At 44.3% G+C, this 23,764-nt stretch overlaps 1 protein-coding gene across 3 annotated transcripts in view; it reads left to right on the top strand.

Annotated features, from left to right (window-relative positions):
- PDE4B (phosphodiesterase 4B) overlaps positions 1-23,764 on the top strand; it is a 207,520-nt gene that overhangs the window by 91,328 nt on the left and 92,428 nt on the right. The window contains exon 1 of one of the 3 annotated variants that reach the window (XM_075287250.1): positions 8,442-8,556. The exons of the other annotated variants lie outside the window; for them this stretch is intronic. Within the exon in view, the coding sequence (XP_075143351.1) occupies positions 8,510-8,556 (47 nt within the window). The 5' untranslated portion in view covers positions 8,442-8,509. Of the gene's footprint in view, positions 1-8,441; positions 8,557-23,764 lie in introns of those variants that run through there. 3 annotated transcript variants of the gene reach the window in all.

Consider the following 23,764-nt stretch of genomic DNA (forward strand, 5'->3'; position numbering starts at 1 on the left):
CTACAACTAAAATATATGAACTTTCTGAGAGACTGCCACCTGCAACCAAATTACATAAACTTCCTGAGAGGGCACCACCATCTACAGCCACATGAACTTCCAGAGCAGGCAGTCGCAACCATAACCAAATAACATAAATATCACACAAAAACACATTTACTTTATCATAATATTGAAATACGATGGAGGAACCATATGGCAGAACATATACAGACCCCTAGGCATGCCCTGTGTCCTCATACAGACTTTGTGGGTTTTAGTGCAGTTTTGCCACATTTTGGGGTAAGCGGGGCACCCATTGCGGTACCCTATGTAAGATTGAGTTGTTTACATGCAGTTTTTTTTACTGCTGCAGTTTTTCCCAATTGTATTGTAGCAGAATCCCCTCCCCACAATGCCGCACTCACACCGTTCCAGGTTACTGTGTCAACCAGAGGGTTTGTATGCTATGACAGCCGTAACTTTTTAACTTCCATGGCCATAAGGCAGGTATGAGTGAGACCGGCAATTACAGCATAGCTAACATGCACTACATGGCAGCACTTTGTACAAATGTCTTTTCTGTTTCCTATACTACATTGCTCTAAATTGGTCCTGCGCGGAGATGTAAATAGAACCGGTGTTAAATGCTGTATTTTTAGTGTCACGAGCAAAGAAAACCCGTTATTATGTCACGGCGCCGTGTGATGTGTATTGTTCATCGCGCTGCAAACCGCACGCTAAAGAAAAGAACTTATTGCAGCAGTTAACCCTCACACTGCCAACTCTACTACGTAAGGGGAGTATTCCTATACTACAGATTAGAGTGGACTACATAGAAGGACCCGGTGAAGTACCGAAGGGGCGTTTATACTTTTACAATTATTTGCCATTGCACCTATGTATCTAAAATAGAATTTTGCCCACATGGGCCCATTATTTCTATGGAGCTGTGATGTCACTGGTGCGCAATACTTACGGAAATTTTAAGTTGTAAAATGGCGCGGAGGTACTTGTATATTTTTGGTCTATGGGCAGGTAGAAAGGAGGCTGCTAGTCACCACGGGCCGCTTATCTCTGCTCTGCGGTTACCTTAAGGACACTTAATAGCCCTGAGCAGGAATGTGTCCCCGCCCGCCCGATGACGTCATCGCCTTATCCCAGTCTGGATGATGTAATAAGGTAGATCTTATCTTATCTTAGATGGCGCAGATAGTACAGCTTATATAGCGCTGCTCTAATACCTGTTCCGGTGACTGGTTTACCTTCTAGGCGTTGTCTGACCTGTAGCCTAGTTGTGTCACCCAATATACGTTACCTCCCCTATACACTTTACACCTCAATGGCCAGTCAATGTCTACACTATACATTTTGGGGAATGTCATATTTGCACTAAAATTGGTGACTTCTCACCGCGTTTCTAAAACGCAATATAAAAAGTGGGTGGAGTTAGAGAAGGGGGTGTGGTCAACAATTCTAAAGACAGAAAGTGCAGCAAAAAGTGAATCTACTAATACCAAGAAACTTCATGTAGGGTTAGGATAGCTAAAGATGATCCAGATTTATTAAAGGGTCGGCTCCCCCTAGACACCTGCACCCCTCCTGTCTGTTCTTCTTACCTCTATCTCTCTGCCATCCGTGTGTCTTATAAGGATGATACGGTATATACAATTATATCTCATTATTCTCTATCACCTAGCTACTAATACACCGATACTGACACGCATTGTCCTTATTGTAGCTTATTCTATTTCTGTACATGGTTATAGGGGCGGCCATCTTACCTGAGATTTGCTTTACAGCAGGCACATAAGCATAGAGAAGACTCATTGATTTGTATGGGAGAGCGTTGTGGGCATGCTCTGTGACCTGTGCAGAGGTCAATCTGCAATTAGGGGAGGAAAAGAGATGTGCACATTACCTGCTGTCAGTGGTGGATCCGGTGCTACCTGCCGCCAGCGTTATTACTACTAGTGCTCACCTACTATGTGTGTGACCTCAGCAGCTGCCCAGGGGCCACAGTCACAAGTAGAAGGCGGCTTCCTACTGTCTATTAGACTGCAATGGATTAGGATGTAAAATTCACAGCCCACAAATCCCTGGCTCATGTCTCTTTCTGCCCCCCAGTCTCTCTATTCCCGGCTCGTGTCTTTCTGCCCCCAGTCTCTCTCGATCCCCGGCTCACGTCTCTTTCTGCCCCCCAGTCTCTCTCTATCCCCGGCTCATGTCTCTTTCTGCCCCCAGTCTCTCTCTATCCCCGGCTCATGTCTCTTTCTGCCCCCAGTCTCTCTCTATCCCCGGCTCACGTCTCTTTCTGCCCCCAGTCTCTCTCTATCCCTGGCTCATGTCTCTTTCTGCCCCCAGTCTCTCTCTATCCCCGGCTCACGTCTCTTTCTGCCCCCCAGTCTCTCTCTGTCCCTGGCTCATGTCTCTTTCTGCCCCCAGTCTCTCTCTATCCCTGGCTCATGTCTCTTTCTGCCCCCAGTCTCTCTCTAACCCCGGCTCATGTCTCTTTCTGCCCCCAGTCTCTCTTTATCCCCGGCTCATGTCTCTTTCTGCCCCCAGTCTCTCTATCCCTGGCTCATGTCTCTTTTTGCCCCCAGTCTCTCTCTATCCCTGGCTCATGTCTCTTTCTGCCCCCCAGTCTCTCTATCCCTGGCTCACGTCTCTTTCTGCCCCCCAGTCTCTCTCTATCCCCGGCTCATGTCTCGTTCTGCCCCCAGTCTCTCTTTATCCCCGGCTCATGTCTCTTTCTGCCCCCAGTCTCTCTATCCCTGGCTCATGTCTCTTTTTGCCCCCAGTCTCTCTCTATCCCTGGCTCATGTCTCTTTCTGCCCCCCAGTCTCTCTATCCCTGGCTCACGTCTCTTTCTGCCCCCCAGTCTCTCTATCCCTGGCTCATGTCTCTTTCTGCCCCTAGTCTCTCTCTGTCCCTGGCTCATGTCTCTTTCTGCCCCCCAGTCTCTCTATCCCTGGCTCATGTCTCTTTCTGCCCCTAGTCTCTCTCTGTCCCTGGCTCATGTCTCTTTCTGCCCCCAGTCTCTCTCTATCCCTGGCTCATGTCTCTTTCTGCCCCTCAGTCTCTCTCTAACCCCGGCTCATGTCTCTTTCTGCCCCCCAGTCTCTCTCTATCCCCGGCTCACATCTTTTTCTGCCCCCCAGTCTCTCTCTATCCCCGGCTCACGTCTCTTTCTGCCCCCCAGTCTCTCTCTATCCCCGGCTCACATCTTTTTCTGCCCCCCAGTCTCTCTCTATCCCCGGCTCATGTCTCTTTCTGCCCCTCAGTCTCTCTCTATCCCCGGCTCACATCTTTTTCTGCCCCCCAGTCTCTCTATCCCCAGCTCACGTCTCTTTCTGCCCCCCAGTCTCTCTCTCTATCCCTGGCTCACGTCTCTTTCTGCCCCCCAGTCTCTCTCTGTCCCCGGCTCACGTCTCTTTCTCCCTCCCCGTATCCCTCTCTCTTCCCTCCTCTGTTTTCCATGTCTCTCTTTGGTCATACGCCTTTCTCCGGTGATTCCCGTGTAGATACATTGGCTGTCACGGCAGAGATGTCACATAGGAATAGCACAAGGTTCTGTTCATGGCAGTGATCTGAAGATGCAGAATATAATTCTATTATTTCATAGATAAAACAGAGGTGTAGACTGACACAGAGATGTCTAGGGGGGGGGGGGGCTTCCGTATGATGGGAGTAAGTCAGGTTATCTACATCACATCATGTTGAAATCTATAACCACACCCATACCTATATATAGACCTATACAGTGATGCCTGGTCTCTGCAGTCAGCCGCTTCACAGGAGGTTTCTGTCACAATGTAAAACACCCCCCCCCCCCCCGGGCACCTCCAGAATTATCAGCAGCCCCCCACATAGGAAAGAATCCATCTATAAAGAACATTAAAGGGTAGGGGTCTATCGGCTTAGAGAGACATGGCTGCCGTTTTCCACATATAGCAGCGGTCTTGTCCATAGGCTGTGTCTGCGATTACTGCACATGAAGGAGACCACGCTGCAAAACCATCAAATATCAGATGTCTACATAATGCGAATGAGAGCAAGCAGAGAGTACTGGGAGATTTCAGCTCTGAAGCAAACAGAATAGTGAATGTAGTTCTGGAGAATAATACCGTACTCATTGTGCGTCGCACCGTTTGGATTTAATTGTTCATTGCTGTCAAATATGTTACTAGAAGTAAAAAAGATTCCCCCCTGGTATTCAGCTTTACAGTGAAACTCCTCAGAACTACAGGAAATACAGTCATATAGGGCTACATGTACGTTACTCTGACATCACTGATATAGCAGTATATATGATAAAGATCTGTCACCGCAATCCCATATCTACAGCATCTTATTCACTCTACAGAGTCTACGTACAAATTCTGTAAGTCTCAAAGAAAATTCTCCCATCGGTACTTTTCAGTTCAAGACCGTATAATAGTAGTTATATTCTTGTGCATAGGAGTAGTATTATAGTAGTTATATTCTTGTACATAGGAGGTAGTATTATAGTAGTTATATTCTTGTACATAGGAGGTAGTATTATAGAAGTTATATTCTTGTACATAGGAGGTAGTATTATAGTAGTTATATTCTTGTACATAGGAGTAGTATTATAGTAGTTATATTCTTGTACATAGGAGCAGTATTATAGTAGTTATATTCTTGTACATAGGAGGTAGTATTATAGTAGTTATATTCTTGTACATAGGAGCAGTATTATAGTAGTTATATTCTTGTGCATAGGAGTAGTATTATAGTAGTTATATTCTTGTACATAGGAGGTAGTATTATAGAAGTTATATTCTTGTACATAGGAGGTAGTATTATAGTAGTTATATTCTTGTACATAGGAGTAGTATTATAGTAGTTATATTCTTGTACATAGGAGTAGTATTATAGTAGTTATATTGTACATAGGAGCAGTATTATAGTAGTTATATTCTTGTACATAGGAGGTAGTATTATAGTAGTTATATTCTTGTACATAGGAGCAGTATTATAGTAGTTATATTCTTGTGCATAGGAGTAGTATTATAGTAGTTATATTCTTGTACATAGGAGGTAGTATTATAGAAGTTATATTCTTGTACATAGGAGGTAGTATTATAGTAGTTATATTCTTGTACATAGGAGTAGTATTATAGTAGTTATATTCTTGTACATAGGAGTAGTATTATAGTAGTTATATTGTACATAGGAGCAGTATTATAGTAGTTATATTCTTGTACATAGGAGGTAGTATTATAGTAGTTATATTCTTGTACATAGGAGCAGTATTATAGTAGTTATATTCTTGTGCATAGGAGTAGTATTATAGTAGTTATATTCTTGTACATAGGAGTAGTATTATAGTAGTTATATTCTTGTACATAGGAGCAGTATTATAGTAGTTATATTCTTGTACATAGGAGGTAGTATTATAGTAGTTATATTCTTGTACATAGGAGCAGTATTATAGTAGTTATATTCTTGTGCATAGGAGTAGTATTATAGTAGTTATATTCTTGTACATAGGAGGTAGTATTATAGAAGTTATATTCTTGTACATAGGAGGTAGTATTATAGTAGTTATATTCTTGTACATAGGAGTAGTATTATAGTAGTTATATTCTTGTACATAGGAGTAGTATTATAGTAGTTATATTGTACATAGGAGCAGTATTATAGTAGTTATATTCTTGTACATAGGAGGTAGTATTATAGTAGTTATATTCTTGTACATAGGAGCAGTATTATAGTAGTTATATTCTTGTGCATAGGAGTAGTATTATAGTAGTTATATTCTTGTACATAGGAGGTAGTATTATAGAAGTTATATTCTTGTACATAGGAGGTAGTATTATAGTAGTTATATTCTTGTACATAGGAGTAGTATTATAGTAGTTATATTCTTGTACATAGGAGTAGTATTATAGTAGTTATATTGTACATAGGAGCAGTATTATAGTAGTTATATTCTTGTACATAGGAGGTAGTATTATAGTAGTTATATTCTTGTACATAGGAGCAGTATTATAGTAGTTATATTCTTGTGCATAGGAGTAGTATTATAGTAGTTATATTCTTGTACATAGGAGGTAGTATTATAGAAGTTATATTCTTGTACATAGGAGCAGTATTATAGTAGTTATATTCTTGTACATAGGAGGTAGTATTATAGTAGTTATATTCTTGTACATAGGAGCAGTATTATAGTAGTTATATTCTTGTGCATAGGAGTAGTATTATAGTAGTTATATTCTTGTACATAGGAGGTAGTATTATAGAAGTTATATTCTTGTACATAGGAGTAGTATTATAGTAGTTATATTCTTGTACATAGGAGTAGTATTATAGTAGTTATATTCTTGTACATAGGAGCAGTATTATAGTAGTTATATTCCTGTACATAGGAGTAGTATTATAGTAGTTATATTGTACATAGGAGCAGTATTATAGTAGTTATATTCTTGTGCATAGGAGTAGTATTATAGTAGTTATATTCTTGTACATAGGAGGTAGTATTATAGAAGTTATATTCTTGTACATAGGAGTAGTATTATAGTAGTTATATTCTTGTACATAGGAGTAGTATTATAGTAGTTATATTCTTGTACATAGGAGCAGTATTATAGTAGTTATATTCTTGTACATAGGAGGTAGTATTATAGTAGTTATATTCTTGTACATAGGAGCAGTATTATAGTAGTTATATTCTTGTGCATAGGAGTAGTATTATAGTAGTTATATTCTTGTACATAGGAGGTAGTATTATAGAAGTTATATTCTTGTACATAGGAGGTAGTATTATAGTAGTTATATTCTTGTACATAGGAGTAGTATTATAGTAGTTATATTCTTGTACATAGGAGTAGTATTATAGTAGTTATATTGTACATAGGAGCAGTATTATAGTAGTTATATTCTTGTACATAGGAGGTAGTATTATAGTAGTTATATTCTTGTACATAGGAGCAGTATTATAGTAGTTATATTCTTGTGCATAGGAGTAGTATTATAGTAGTTATATTCTTGTACATAGGAGGTAGTATTATAGAAGTTATATTCTTGTACATAGGAGGTAGTATTATAGTAGTTATATTCTTGTACATAGGAGTAGTATTATAGTAGTTATATTCTTGTACATAGGAGTAGTATTATAGTAGTTATATTCTTGTACATAGGAGCAGTATTATAGTAGTTATATTCCTGTACATAGGAGTAGTATTATAGTAGTTATATTCTTGTACATAGGAGGTAGTATTATAGTAGTTATATTCTTGTACATAGGAGTAGTATTATAGTAGTTATATTTTTGTACATAGGAGCAGTATTATAGTAGTTATATTGCTGTACATAGGAGCAGTATTATAGTAGTTATATTCTTGTACATAGGAGTAGTATTATAGTAGTTATATTCTTGTACATAGGAGTAGTATTATAGTAGTTATATTCTTGTACATAGGAGTAGTATTATAGTAGTTATATTCCTGTACATAGGAGTAGTATTATAGTAGTTATATTCCTGTACATAGGGGGCAGTATTATAGTAGTTATATTCTTGTACATAGGAGTAGTATTATAGTAGTTATATTCTTGTACATAGGAGGTAGTATTATAGTAGTTATATTCTTGTACATAGTAGTAGTATTATAGTAGTTATATTCTTGTACATAGGAGTAGTATTATAGTAGTTATATTCTTGTATATAGGAGTAGTATTATAGTAGTTATATTCCTGTACATAGGGGGCAGTATTGTAGATATCCTTATCATCTGTCGTTCTCTTACACTGCCCTTACTATGCAGACTGCAGCGTTCCTTATACAGTACTCACTCTTTAATAATACAAGGCAGTGAAGGGGTTACATAAAGACACTTAAAATGAAAGTCCTTTTGCAATGGCTAATCGCATTTCAGCAGATAGTTTTATGTTTGCTTTCCCTGTAGCTTAGGCAGTGAGGAGAGCCCGGGGAGCCCTTGGCGTACAGTGCGGTTGTTCTATAGGTTTTGTCATTCAAGAAATCTGATCTCACGTGTTAGGTGTTCCTGAGTTTTCATTCAATAGGTTAAATAATCTAGAACTAGTCAAACAGGACGTACGGCAGCTCCTGACATGATGCGGAGTGAAGAAATGAAATTTTACTTGACTAATCTTAGTCATGTGGACTTTGGCAGAGGACCTCATAATATGTCTCGCTCTTTACTTTTAAGGCTTGTACCTGGAAAAAGAAACAAAGGCTTTGTGTGAATACAGAATCCTGAATTCTTCTTTAAACTCCTTAGCCGGTCAACAGAAAAGGATTTTCTGCTGAACAGATTACAGGGACAGGACTCCGGATCCTTCTGTTTTTGCTGGGGGAACAGGACTTTTTGGACCACTTTCGGCTCCGTTGTGACTGGTCATTGTCAGCAGGAGCTGAAGATTCATTGCACAGGGTTGGGGGGGGGGGGGGGGGCAGGACATAGACTGATAGCTTCCCCTTGTATGGGACTTCAGGTGGTAGTCAACAACGCAAGTACACAGACAGTGTCACAACACATCAGCCATGCTGACGGTGAAAGAGTTTCCAAGTCGGCGTCACTCGTGGATATGGTATGTGTCTTTTTATGGAATAAGACTGAAAAAGTTTGAGAGCACTTGTGATCCTTGAAATGTACAGATGTAGCAGAGCCGAGTATAGGCTGTCTTATATCACCGCACTAAATAAAGTGCGACAAACTCAGCCCTGCTACATCTGTAAGTGGAAATACTGAAATCGAAACAGATTCCGGCTCTGCTTGCGTTCTTGTACTTTTCTGGTTTTGCAACTTTTTGTTTTGCAGGTCGTGCACTTTGTTATAGTGTAGTGTATAGTGTCACATATGTTCAGCACATTGTATGACGCGCACTTTGCAACTTGTATAAGTGTGTAAGTTAGCAACACCTGCTTGTTGTGTAAAAAACAGCATTGTGTAGCGAGCGGCGGTAACCACAGGATTAGATTGCAAGCTCTGTTGTGCAAGGAGGGGTGTGAAATTGCAATACAGTATAGCGATATAGTGTAATGGGTATGTAGCAGAGGTGACTTTGTCTATTAACTCTTTGTAGTTGTTTGTGTCAAGTGACAAACTCCTGTACACATCTCTCTCTTGTGTATTAAATATATTATAGACCTTGGCTTATATAATAGTATAATAGTGCTCAATAACGGGAACGTGGCGTGCAATACCATACAAGGGGCTGCTACTCCATATACCCAATTAGGGCATAAGGGGGTTGTAGAATGGGGTCCCCCATATCGCACCTTATTCTGTCATCCTGAGCACAGCCGCTGCATAGAAGGACTCGCCATGTCCATACATTGCCGCCATGGCCTCCCTCCTACCTGGACAACCCCCGTAATAATCCCAGAGTCTAATATGTCAATTTAGTAAATCTCCATGCGGTGAATTTGTTACACATAAGTAGCAGCAAATGACAAATTTGACTCTGCTACATCTCTGGACCAGCACGTCATGTATTTCGGAGTCACGGCCTTATATCAGCTGTTGATACCAAGGCCAATTGTTTAATCTGTAGTGAGAGAACAATGTAGTCACCTGATGCCGTGTTGGCGAGCCGGACTGCTTCACTCCATTCACCGCTATCCTAAGGGACACAACTTGCCCGGGGTTTAGGCCTGGCTTTAATCCGTCCACCTCTAACTTTATCAGTACACAGCAGCTTGCTGACGGCTCCCCTTACTGACGTCATCCCCCCCTGGTAGTGACATCAGCGACCATAAAAAAAAAATCCCTTATTCTACGTTTTTGGTTTTGCCATGTAGTGGCTTAGATTAGGACAAGTGTGTTACTCCGATACCACAGTGAGGACTTATTATTAACCATTTGTTACCTTCTGTAGATTATAGAACACTTCTCAGTTACTCTGTTCCTGGGAAAGCTTGGTGGCCACAATGGATGTAATAAAGCGTGATCTGAACGGAGCCTTGGATTGCCCCATGTTGGGATTTACCTGCAACAAGCTAAAGTTATATCCAGATAAAAAGAAATATTGTAATACAAAGTAGCATTGATATAGGTGCAGGATTCGTCCCAGTGTGTCGGTGCTCAGCCATATAGCAAGCATTGCACCTGTATATACGGACGGTAAGCAGACGGCCTGGAATTGGTGAGAAACTGAAAAACAAAAAATAGTGAAAAGTGGGGAAATGAGAACAGAATAAAATCTATGAGTCCTGAGCGGAGGGGATGACCTTATAGGGAGGCCAAATAGGAATCCAGATTCCACAGGTTAACACCGACTTCTCCTATGAAGATCTCCATTGTCTGGAAAGCAGAATCGGAGGACGGGAGCATGACATAGAACAAGAGGAAATATTACCGTGCGGGGATCACCCTACAGCACTATAGGGGTTAAGGTTGGTCCTCCGGTATAGCTGGCGGGAGACGTACTGTGCATTTCATAAAGTTATTAACCAGATTTACTATGGTGATGGTAACAACAAGTGGGGCAAATTGGGGCATCTAGTTTTAGACCTCTGACTTGGGATACACGTGGCAGGTTCACAGTAGGCTGACCTCCGCAAAATCCCTGAGAATTACACCAGCAGTGAAGTAGACTGGGATCGAAACCATTCCCATCCCTGCAAAGTGTTGTGTGCTGCAGGCTTGGAACCCAAAGCATGCCAAATTTTACTGCGGTGGTTCTCAACATTTGCAATGCAGCACAAGGGCAGGTCTGATGGTGGAGACCCCACAGGTTTCACTTTAAAGGCCCGGGGTCTGAATGTGACAAAATGTGCAAAATTGTCCGTACTGTGCATGGCTTAATGTCTGGCTTATGTTTCCTATAGAAAAACCTATGGGGAAAATACAAGGCTACCATTGGGGTATCCAGCGTTACTCGCCACAATCTCCTTACCAATCCAATAAATCGCCTTCTTATAAGCTATAAGTGGTGCAGCGCCATAATACAGTACGTCAGTGTGCACAGGCCCTTAGAGCTCTCATAGCTTCTTCTAAAGCGGGGGGCGCTATAACTGCTTCCATGGTTGTATTGTGTTGACCGAAACATCAATAGACTTAACAAATATTTGGGAAGCCGTGGCATCACCGTGCTTCCCATTAAACTAACTGGGGACACGGCCCCCAGGTCTTTGTGGTCAGGTATTGTATACGCTAAATGAGGCGAACCTGAAAAACACATTCACTCGTCCCATCAATTGTCGACTCGTTTCGTAATATTTATTGTGATTGAGCAACGCGTGTGGTGACATTGACTGTGTAATGGCCACAAACTGGATGCACAATGCACTTCCTCAGTCACCATGACATCCTTCACAACACAGGAGAAGCTCCTGAGACCTGGACGTTGTGTGCGGAGGGAACGCATCCACTTACAGGTGACCTTTACACTTGTAATCCTGGAGACATTGCTGCCCCAGTCCGCCGGGGCAAGTGTACGAACTGGTCGCCATTGTCATGGGTCGTGTTCACGTGCCAATGCATAACTCCCAAGTTTTAAAGGGGAGGGGGGAGAATGTGCACCTCCACCTACTTCTAAATTGACTCCGCCCATTCACTTCCATTTCTCTTTGTGCCCCCACACAGTATAGAATAACGCCCCTACAGTCACCCTAACATGATATCCCACCAAATTATATTATATTAAAAAAAATCACTGATACCCTCCCCTCTTGTCGCTTCTTTGCTGATCTGTCAACAGTCTCTGCTCATGGAGGCTTCAGATGTGATGTGATGATGTCATCACACTGCGCCTACTACTCCCAGAGAGAACAGGGGAGGTATGGTGGAGCAGGAAGCAGACAGCTCCCTGCTTCACCATAGTATTCAACTACTCTGAGTCTGAGAGTCTGAGAAGGACGCAGATGAATTGAAGCTGGGACATATCTCCCACCGACCAGGACAGCAGGACAGGACCCGGACTCCAGGACTGTCCCACTGAATCCAGGGCAGTTGGGAGTTATGCCAATGTCAGCAACATACAGGGTGAAATGCGTCACTGACACCTGAGGGGGCTGGAGATTATATAACCCGGGTGTCAGACTGGCCTTCATCGGGCAACAAATGATGGACAGCAATAGGGACCACAGGTCTGTAGCAAAGGTCGTGAGGGTGAAACACAGGCCAGAAATAATGGTAGACGGTATAAGACAGTACGGCATAATGCGTTTTGGGCTATAGCTAAGCCCTTTCTCAAGTGCACAATCACACGAACATGTCGGGCCAGATGCGTTCTCCAAATATAAAAGTGCTGTAGTGTCCCAATAGTGATACCATATAGTGTATAAATAGCAACGACACATAAGGTCTAAATGACATTGCCATGTTGTTAAAATAACAGTGCCATACTACTATTACATACACTATTGTCTGAATAACCGCACCATAGAGTGCACAAATAGCAGGACCGTACGGTGTCCAAATATAAAAGTGCTATATGTCCCAATACTGATACCATATAGTGTGCATATAATGGCGTCATATAGTGTCTAAATAACAACACCCTACAGCATCCTAATATAAAAGTGCCATAGTGTCTGAATACTGATGTCCTATAATGTATGAATACCACCGCCATACAGGACACATGTTATACCGCTGCACAGTGCCCTAATAACTGGATCAGACGTGTGCTGGAGCAGACCCCCCAATCTGGGCGCGTACACCGGAGGGTTCTCAGGACTGTTCTTTATACTGTCACTAATGGAAAAATCCCAGGAGTATTTCTCGTCACCTGCACCCCCGCCCCCCCCTGCGCCCGTGAGCAGTTCTGTAAGAGGCGTTTAGGGATTCCTCTGTGTATTGTGTGCTCGCTCGCTGTGTACATTGTGTCAATGTGACGTCTGTTTGGTGAAATCGAGCAAACAAATGGCTGGCGTCGGCTCAGTGAAAGCCCTTGCTCAACTCCTTGAGAGCTCCTCTGAGGAAGCCTACAGTGGTGGTCCTCCGCCTGACTACAATGGCTCACAGTGCCGGGGTCCCTGAGGGCCCGACCATTGACATCTGGTTATTACTATTAGCGACTTGTAAGACAAAGATTAACCCAAGATACATAAAAGTACCGCACAAGCGAGGGCATCTGCTTCTCATCACTATGGCGTCATCCATCCTCCAGCCCAAATCCTGATGTGACTCAGGAGCTTCTGGACGACAGACCCCCTCTGTCCTGCTCACGGACATTTCCAGCTGCCTGGGTCATATTAGTCAACATTACACCTTACCCTCAGCAAACCAGGATTGCCCAGAATTAGAAAAACATGGCTGCTTTGTTCTGGAAACAGTGCCACTCCTGTCCACAGGTTATATACGGTATTGCAGTTACATACACTTAAAGGGTTTGTCAGTCTTAAAGGGGATATCTGGGATTACAACATTACTCTAGAGGGGAGGGCTATAAAATAAATATGTACTTATACTTACCTCCCCTCTGCTCCTGCGCCGGCCGTAACCTCAGCTCCTTTGTCCGCAAACACAACAGCTGAAGTTCCCTTCCATGGGGCCGCTCTCAGCCGTATACTGATGGGACAGTGTGGTGCAGGACCACTACCACGAAACACTAAGTGACCAATGAATGTGGAGGCAGCGCTCAGGGAGCTGATCTGCTAGGATACTGGGTTTTGGACCCTCTTGGGAAACCCCTTTAATTGTGGCTAAGCTGCAGTACCAACATGGGCTGCCATGTGGGTGGACAATAACACATGGGGGTGACTATGGTAGAGCTGTCTGGTCTACAGCTGCCAGGGAGAGTCTACGGTACCAGTCCCACATCTCTGTGGTCTGCCCGGCTGTCCCCTGATGGATCACATCTCCAGTATTTTGCAGAAGATAAGCTGCAGTACAGATTCCTGGCAGCTGCTTATCATGACAGTGTGCCCAGCATGTGCTATGGCCATAATAAACAGCCGCCACATCTCTACTGCCGCTTATCTCCTATCTGATATAGTGTTGGCAGAGACTGTGTATACACTCCATTCTCTATTCCTCCTATATGGATACTGCTGCAGTGCCGACGTCTCCTCACCACTGTCTTCTTGCTTTCCCCTGGAATGCAGTCTCATGTGCACTAAGAGAACCTGCAGCTGCATCCCCCTTCTATACATAGATTTATACTGTTTGCACTGATTGGACAGTATGGGAGCACTGCCATAACTATACGGGTCACAGTGGTTGAAGCTGCATATGGGCCCAGAAGCCAGGGGGGCCCACAGGTCGCCCTCACCACACTAGGACTGTATAAATGTCTTTGATCTTCTTTTTTATATCCTTTGTTCAGTGGTCTGTGCATCACAAATGTATTCCCCCTGTTCTCTGGTGCACTGGAGGGAGAATAGTTATGATGCACGGCCTTCCACTGTCAGAAAGGAACACCTCATGGAAAAAGCAGCAATTTGTCAAGGAGGGATAAGGCAGGGAAGGCTGTGGATTAAAAGGGGGTTACATTTTATTTGTGGGGCGCAGGGGGTGAGAAGGATGGGTGCAGAAATGTAGTGAACAAGTCATGTTGGTCTGGACTCGAAGGGAACGGAAATGAACAGATTGGACATGGCTGACGGATGTGAGGAAACATTACACATGGGGACACACCTATAGTTAGTAACACAGTATTTATAGATTTCTTTGAGGAATTAAGCCGGGTTCACATGGGAGGGTTTTGGAGTGGATTTTGATGTGGAGGCCGCCTCAGAATCCAGTGCACCGGCATCCAGTCGTGGTATTCTGCTCCAGATTAGACCCAAATGAATGGGACTAGTCGGGAGGGAGGTTTCGCTCCACGGAATCTGTCTCAAGAAGGGACATGTCGCTTTTTTTCCGCGAGCAGGAACAAACTGCTTGCACAAAAAGGAACCCATTGAATTCGACTGGCGTTTTTTTGTTCCGGACTTTGACACGGATTCCGTGTCAAAATCCTAACCAAAAAACCCCATTTGAACCCGGCTTTACAGAGGAACACAAGATGCTCCATTGTTCTTTCATGAGAAATACAAGTATTTACTAGAACCGACTTGTCCGGATCCTCTTTATTAAGAATAGATCATTGACCTTCTACCGCCACCTCCTAATTCGGGGTCACCGTGCCTTTAAGACAGAAATAATATAACCCGCACTATAGGGTTTTGTTAATATTCTGCATGATAAGCGAGTAATCCGAGTCCGAGGTGCGATCCCTGCGGGGAGACGGGCGGATACACAATCCTTTCTGCAGGTTAGATACATTAGAATTGTGTTTAGGAGGCGATGTAGCAGAGCTGAGGGGTTCGGCACCATGGGTTTGATTGATGTTATCTGTCTGGCATGTCACCCTGTGAGAGAGGCAGAAAACCTCGGCGGACTGGGTGCACTGCAGCTGTCTCGCTTCCTCCTAATTTCTCTGCCCTATTGACGTCATTGGGAGGTTTCAGATCAGGCAGCGAGTCTGGTAAATGTACACAGATGATACACAGCAGAGCGAGCTCATCTACTGCCACACATTCGTCTTGTTGTCCCCCACTGTCACAGCCGGAGCGCTGCCCCTCGCCCCTGACCCTTCTCTTAAGGAGAATTTACCCTAAATAAAAGACTTCTTTCATTTCTCATTTTTATATCTGTTTCTGAGAAAGCTGGGTGACCCCTGACTATTCGTCACTGCACCCCATATAGTAAACAGTACTAGTTTTGCCACTCAGAGCCTTGGAAAAGCTGGGAGGTCACCCTATAGGATTCATAATAGCGGCCATATACATTGTTACCCGGCTCTCCCATAATGTCCATCATTACACCTCCCATATGGAGACCAGACATACACTACACTCTGCCATTCAGGGGTCTGGAAAAGCTCGGAGCTCCCCCCATAGGAGCAGCCATGTTCAGTTACCACAGGTAGAAGTAGGGAAAACATTTTGGAATCTGACATATAAGGAGGACTCTGGCTTTTCGGAGGTTGTGGCGGAGACGATATTTGAGTCTCTTTACAGTTAATGTCACGGAGCACCTAAGATGACAGGCGGATGTTTTTTGGGAGCGCTGCTCTGGAGGGAGCAATTATCACGTTGTCATGAAGGCAGTCAGCGCTCTTCTGTAGGATCTCAGCTAATTAAATAATTTCTGAAGGTGTTAACGACAAGGAGAAGATTCTCGGCTGACGGGAATAATGTGGATCTATATTTAAGGAAGCCGAGTTCAGACACTTTGTTCTAGAGAAAAAGTAAAGATGGAGGCAGAAACCGGAGATTAAAATAGCAGCGGTGAGTCTGAGGAGCGCGCGCGACACCTACACAGCGGAGGCGCAGCAAGCTATCCCAACGGTGGGACTACAACTCTCAGCAAGCCTTAGCAATTTGGATATAGGGTTATACAGAGACTACAGAACAGGGCCAGTACCATATAGTACTGTTATATAGTGCCTACATAATAGTGCACACATAGTACTACCATACATACTATACCATATACTATACCGTATACCATACTATACCGTAAACCATGCCATGTGTTATATAGTAGAAACAGTGACTGTATAATATTGTCATCCATTGCCTTAATGCTGCCATATAGAAAACTCACATAAACTGTCTAGATAACATCATACATCACACATAATAATATACAGTTCCTGTATTATACTTCCATATAGTGCCTAGATAATAGCTCCATATAGTAAACACACAGTGTCACGGGATGGTTAGAGTCTATACTATAGGCCATGTGTAATATATATTTCATGTGGAATGTATTCTCTAACCTGTTGTATACATCAATGTGTAGTTGGCTGATTGGGGTCTAGTGTGTTAGCACATTGTATGCAAATACCTCTAACTAGTGAGGACCAGTGAGGACAATGGGTGGAGATAATCTGATCAGTGTCTCCAAGAAGATGTTGGATGGTGCATTGTCCATAGTAGACAGGGAGTCTGCTCTCCTTGGTATAGGTGAGGGGGGAAGGATCTGTGACTCAGCCCTTCCCACCCACAGATATAGGTGTAACAGTCTTAGTATATAGTTGTAGCTAGCAGTTAGTATGTGTTAGCCGGCCTGTGCACAGCTCTGCAGAGAGCCAGGACTTAGTTACAGGACCAAGGAACCAAAGTTATCATTGGATTGTGACTTCTGTGGACTTATTGTTGTTACGGTTGATGTGACCGCCGCCGGCTACTAACTTTGTGGATTACAATAAATTGCTGTTGTCTCCCGACCTCTTGCGTCCGTGTTGATTCAAAAGACCATCCGGAGGAAGACGTATACCTTTGCTCCGTGACAACTGGTTGGCAGCGGTGGGATCAACAGCGGACAGCGAGATGGACTACAGCAGCCCAGCGATTAATGGAGCCACAACCTCAGAATACAGGAACTGGACTATGGCAAGTCTACAAGTAAGGGCCCGGGAACTAAACCTGAGTTACCAGGGAAGAACGAAAGATCAACTGATCGAGGCACTGGAGGAGATGACCCTGCAAAGCGACCATGAGGAGGGCTGCCCCCAGGAGACAGTAGAGATACGGGAGTGGCAGGTACAGACCCAAAAGAGCAGATGGGTTGTTTTGTATGAGGAGGAATTGGCAGTGCTGGGGCTAGGAGCAACTGCAGAGCAAAGGAGTAGAGCATTACAGAGGGCTCAGGAAACGGAGAAGGAGGAACAGAGAATGGCGCATGAAAAGGAAAGAATGGCGCATGAAATGCGAATGGCTGAGATAACTACGCGGAATTATAATCAAACGTCGACCCCCAGCCCAACAGTGAGAGAACCACCATATGTCTCCCATAAACACTTCAAGACCTTTGATGAAGCGGCTGGGGATGTTGATGGATATTTTCAGGACTTCGAACACCAGTGCCACCTGATGGAAGTCCCAGAGAAGGATTGGGTCCGGTATCTGGTGGGGCACCTACGAGATGGGGCTGCGGAAGCTCTCAGAGCCATGGACCCTAGTGATCAGCGGGACTATGAGGCCATTAAAAGAGCGGTGCAGAAGTATTATGCAGTCACTCCAGAGACCTACCGAGTTCAGTTCCGCTCTTTGTCTTACAATGGGGGAAGCTCCTTCCACATGTTCGCCCACAAGTTGAAGCAAGCATGCAAGCGCTGGCTAGAAGGAGAGGGGGCTGTCACAGTCGATAAGATCCTCCAAGTCATACTTAAGGAACAGTTCTTTTCCCAGTGCCCCGCTGAGATTCGTGAGTGGGTGCTGGAACGGAACCCAGCCACAGTGGAGCAAGCTGCTTCCCTTGCAGATGAGGGCCTGACCATCAAGCCACAGTGGAAGAGGTTGTTTGCAGAGGAGCGGAAAACTACCACAGTCCGCCAGACACCCTTCAGCCAGCCACCCACCTTTCGTGCCCGGCCTCAGGATTACAATTCCCCCTCTACCCTTGCCCCAGCCCATCGGCCTCCAGCTATGAACAACCCTGTCCCTAGACAACGACCTACTGGAAGAATGCTAGAGCGCAGATGTTTTGGGTGCGGGCGGCCTGGACATTTGCAAGCTAGTTGCCCTGTTAACATGGGGGCACGGGCCACCGTGGCATCCCGGCCTATTCACTACCTGGGAACCACCCCTAGGACAGAAAGTTTGGCCCCATTTCCAGATGACTCCATGAATGACCCATCTGTTCCACCTCCAGGGGTCTATGGGATTCAGCCTTCCGCCACACATCCCGCAAACCTTCAGCGGAAGCACTTGCAGGAGGTCCTACTGGATGGCCGAACAGTTGTTGGATTCCGGGACTCGGGAGCTTTCCTAACGGTAGCGGACCCCCGAGTTGTGCGACCCGAGGCCCTAGAGGAGGGCCCTGGCATTTCTATCAAGTTGGCAGGGGGTACTCGGAGACGTATTCCTAAAGCTACCGTGGAACTCGACTATGGTTATGGACCAAAACGATGCACAATTGGTGTGATGAGCGGGCTGCCGGCTGATGTTCTGTTAGGCAACGATGTTGGAAATCTACAGTGCCACTTTGTGGGAGCAGTGACCCGAAGCCAAGCTCAGGGAGAAGCCAACATGGATCCACCGGATTTTCTGCCAGATGCCAGCCCTTCAACCCTACAACTTTACCATTCAGTACCGCCGAGGGAACCAACACCAGAACGCAGATGAGTTATCCCGGCAGGAGGACATATGAGCTATAGAGACTGATGTGCATTCCCCAATTTACCTGTGTAGGCCAATTGTGTCATGCACATGTTTTGAGAGGGGGAGGGGTTGTCACGGGATGGTTAGAGTCTATACTATAGGCAATGTGTAATATATATTTCATGTGGAATGTATTCTCTAACCTGTTGTATACATCAATGTGTAGTTGGCTGATTGGGGTCTAGTGTGTTAGCACATTGTATGCAAATACCTCTAACTAGTGAGGACCAGTGAGGACAATGGGTGGAGATAATCTGCTCAGTGTCTCCAAGAAGATGTTGGATGGTGCATTGTCCATAGTAGACAGGGAGTCTGCTCTCCTTGGTATAGGTGAGGGGGGAAGGATCTGTGACTCAGCCCTTCCCACCCACAGATATAGGTGTAACAGTCTTAGTATATAGTTGTAGCTAGCAGTTAGTATGTGTTAGCCGGCCTGTGCACAGCTCTGCAGAGAGCCAGGACTTAGTTACAGGACCAAGGAACCAAAGTTATCATTGGATTGTGACTTCTGTGGACTTATTGTTGTTACGGTTGATGTGACCGCCGCCGGCTACTAACTTTGTGGATTACAATAAATTGCTGTTGTCTCCCGACCTCTTGCGTCCGTGTTGATTCAAAAGACCATCCGGAGGAAGACGTATACCTTTGCTCCGTGACACACAGTATTACCATAAATTGTCTAAATAGCATCTCCTGCTCAGGGGCGTAGCCATAGGATGTGCGGGGGCGGTGCCTAAGGAGGTCAAAAGGCCCTTATACTACATAAGCAGATACCACCGTTATACATGGCACGTTGTAGGTGCGGGCCCTGTTACATATTTTGCACTGGGTTCCAGGAGCTTAGAGTGACGCCTCTGCCCTGGCCGTACTGTCCCTTTAAATCTAGATAAATGTCTTTCATGCAAACAAGTCCCTAATAAAAGAAGGTGAGTCTGAGTGAGCTGCAGCACATCTGCTCCATCCTGAGCCCTGCCTGCAGGGATACGTCTCCTGAGTGCGGCCATATTACGTCTCTCTGCTTGACTCATCCCCCCCCCAGTGTGCACAGATGCCTCCCTGTTTCCTGGCAGGTTACAGGCCTATTCTGTGTCTTTGCTGCTGAGCGACGTGCAGGGATTTCCCTCTTCCTCTTCTTCCGTTTGGCCTCGTAGCGATGCAGCGCCATCTCGCTTACTTCACTTTTCCTGTGTTGCAAAATCCTTGTAAGAATTAGCTGAAGACTTGTGCTGTGAGTAAGAGGCCTTGTCTGCTGCACCTGGCACATGGGGGGTAACAATCAGCGAAAACCGTCACACCACGAAGGGTGCATGCACACCGTACAGTAAAAACTGCATCACATAACTGCTTTGGTGCACTTTCTTAATTTTACGTATGACACGTGTTTGATGGGTTTCTCCTGTGAAATTAGGAAATTGCATGAAAAATTGCAATCGTCTTTTTCCAATGCAGATTTGGTGCATGAACCCTAAGGTTAGGCCGAGCAGTTACGCTGCATGTTTTGCACTTGGCTTTACTGTGACTTGCCACATTTGCACAGGTAGGACAGATAAAGTTTAATAAAACCACAGAAATCGCAGAAAAATAACACCGTTTTTGCATTAAAGCTGCACCATCTGAATACCCTGTAATATATACGGTAGGTCTTGTACTGTAAAATCCAGTATCTTCATTACAGATAAATCTGCTGTTGACGGATCCCTTGTCTCTCTCATTAACACCTTGCTGCCAGGGCCATAACATAAGGCTCCCAACCTCCGGTGCAAAAGCTCAGCTTGAACCCTCTGTGCAGCTCCTCCCCACAACTGTCAGCCACTCCCATCTGTACATTTAAGCACCATTTATATTCCCCTTTTCTTCTCTATCTGGCCCGGACCACCATGAGGACGACATGTCTGTGCACACAGTCTTTCCATCTTTCATATCACCCTTGTTCCCCCTTTTATGTCACAGCCTCCCTCTTTATTTGCTGCTGACCAACTACTATTTTGCCATTAAAGAGTTAATCATTTCCTTCCTGACAGTGGTAGGCTGTGTATCAGAAATCTTCTTCTAGTATATGAGGGTCAAACACATGGAGGACCTATTAGATGCTGCCCCTGCTCTGCAGCTCCCTGGCACCGCCCAGCCCGTATATTTCTCCATACAGTTTTCACTCTGTCATGATCTCGCGTCCCATCCACCAAATTCTTTCAGCCCAGTCCTACAGCACGAGCCACCTATAGATTTCCTATGTCATGGATATGGGTGTCCATGGGCTGTAGATGTGGGTGGATGTCACATAATCGCATAGGTCGCCTGGGCAGACAACTCCAGCCCGTCCCAGGTTATAATGACTGACCCTAATCTAACCAGGAGCGCAGTGTCCCGAATATAAGCCTATATTATAGCTGAGCACATCCCATTTCCCAATCCTATAAGATGGATTTTTCCATTTGTCATAGAAGCGAATGCAATTTTTATCATGAAGGTGCAGACAACCTGTGTAAGGCTACGACCGCATGGCGACATCTATCGCCCCCCGCCCTGACAGCAGCATCAGTGACCAATGTGGCCGAGCTGAGCGTGCATGTGTATAGGGAGGGATAACTGCTGTCTGATAGCTATCTAATGTGTATGGGCGTCTTATCTGGCAGCATTAATCTCTGCACACGGCTATGATGGCAGATAATATTACATTAGTAGCGGCGCATTAACCGTGTAATAGAACAGCCCTGGCATTTACAGCAGACGGCAGATCAATACAAATCTGATCACTCACATAGTTAAGAAATGGCAAAAAAATACCAGAAGAAGAGCACGGAGCTCAGTCATCAGCCGCAACTGTATCACGACGGCGACGGCCCCGAAATATCAGAGAAAATCCTCCACATATTCCAAGCCTTGTCCGCCTCACAGGGCATGAGACTGACAGTACTACAATGGAATATCACACCTCTATAGATAATACCACTGAGTAATGTATGTACAGTGTGACGGCACCAGCAGAATAGTGAGCACAGCTCTGGAGTATAAGTAATGTAATGTATGTACACAGTGACTGCACCAGCAGAATAGTGAGCGCAGCTCTGGAGTATAATACAGAATAAGTAATGTAATGTATGTACACAGTGACTGCACCAGCAGAATAGTGAGCACAGCTCTGGAGTATAAGTAATGTAATGTATGTACACAGTGACTGCACCAGCAGAATAGTGAGCGCAGCTCTGGAGTATAATACAGGATAAGTAATGTAATGTATGTACACAGTGACTGCACCAGCAGAATAGTGAGCGAAGCTCTGGAGTATAATACAGGATAAGTAATGTCATGTATGTACACAGTGACTGCACCAGCAGAATAGTGAGCGCAGCTCTGGAGTATAATACAGGATAAGTAATGTAATGTATGTACACAGTGACTGCACCAGCAGAATAGTGAGCGCAGCTCTGGAGTATAATACAGGATAAGTAATGTAATGTATGTACACAGTGACTGTACCAGCAGAATAGTGAGTGCAGCTCTGGAGTATAATACAGGATGTAACTCTATAAATACATGGCCTGGTAAAATAAGCTTTTCCTACTTTCAGTCTGCTTTATTGGAATGGGGGATTTTTATCCTCCAGGTAAATATAACTAATCCTGGAATACATGATATAATTTGGACATGGTTCTTCCTCGCCTCTCTTTCATGGGGATAGCATGGTTCCTCTGGAATATTTTGGTAAGTGTATTAGTGACAAGGGTATCTGAAGCCTTCAAGGTTACATGGCACTTGGAGGAGCAGAGCCCGCAGCCCTGTCCTTATTTGAGAATATCACAACCCTGCAGTCACGTATTCAGACCTCTTAAAATCAGTCTCAGTCTGAGTCACCCCATTCCCTGAGGCCTCCAGATTAGACCTGTCTGCCGAGCATGAAGAGCTACAGTATGGCTAGACGGGGCGAGGTGAGGGGAAGGTGGGATGGGGGACACCGAAGACATCAGGTGGGGCCACGTCTTGGCACGAGCGCACTGATTTCATTATCACACGATGACATTCATTGGGTAAGGAAGGGTAATGCTATAAACCGTATACGTGTACGTTATAGCTGCTCTACAGATGTAGCAGAGCTGAACTTGTCATGTAACAATTCATGTGCATCACTATAAATGCACAGATCCGAAGATTATTAGGCAGCCATTTAAAGGGAATGTTTAAATTTTTGATAATTTTTGGATTATTTTTTTTTTTACCAATCTGTTTTTATTTTCTGACTTATTTACTTTTTTAAATTCTGTTTCCAGTCCATGATTATGGGGCGGCCATCTTGCCCGAGCTTTTCCTCTGTTCTCTTAGCAACATATAGCGATATGTTTTACAGCACAGTCATGGCCATAGGGCTAGTCTGGAGCCATCTTGTCCAGAGAGAGGAGGAGCTGTGACATCATCTATTGTCAGCAGTGATGGCGGTGTTATCTTCTATTGAAATACTATCTGTGATGTAAATGAGGTGACTGCTGCAAAGAAAACCTATCCATGCTGCTTGCTTTAAAATATAGATTGTGACATGGAAAATTAAAATGAAATCGTAAAAAATTATTTAAAATATGTGTAAGAATTCTGGTAGAATTTTGTTTGCAGGAAAAAGTCCATTGTCTAGTCTGAATGACTCTGGAAATGACGGGAGTGCAATACTCTGGTTTTCCTGCAGGGGTGCTGTGTGGAAGTACT

The sequence above is a fragment of the Leptodactylus fuscus genome, chromosome 9 (assembly GCF_031893055.1).
Source record: "Leptodactylus fuscus isolate aLepFus1 chromosome 9, aLepFus1.hap2, whole genome shotgun sequence".
NCBI lineage: Eukaryota > Metazoa > Chordata > Amphibia > Anura > Leptodactylidae > Leptodactylus > Leptodactylus fuscus.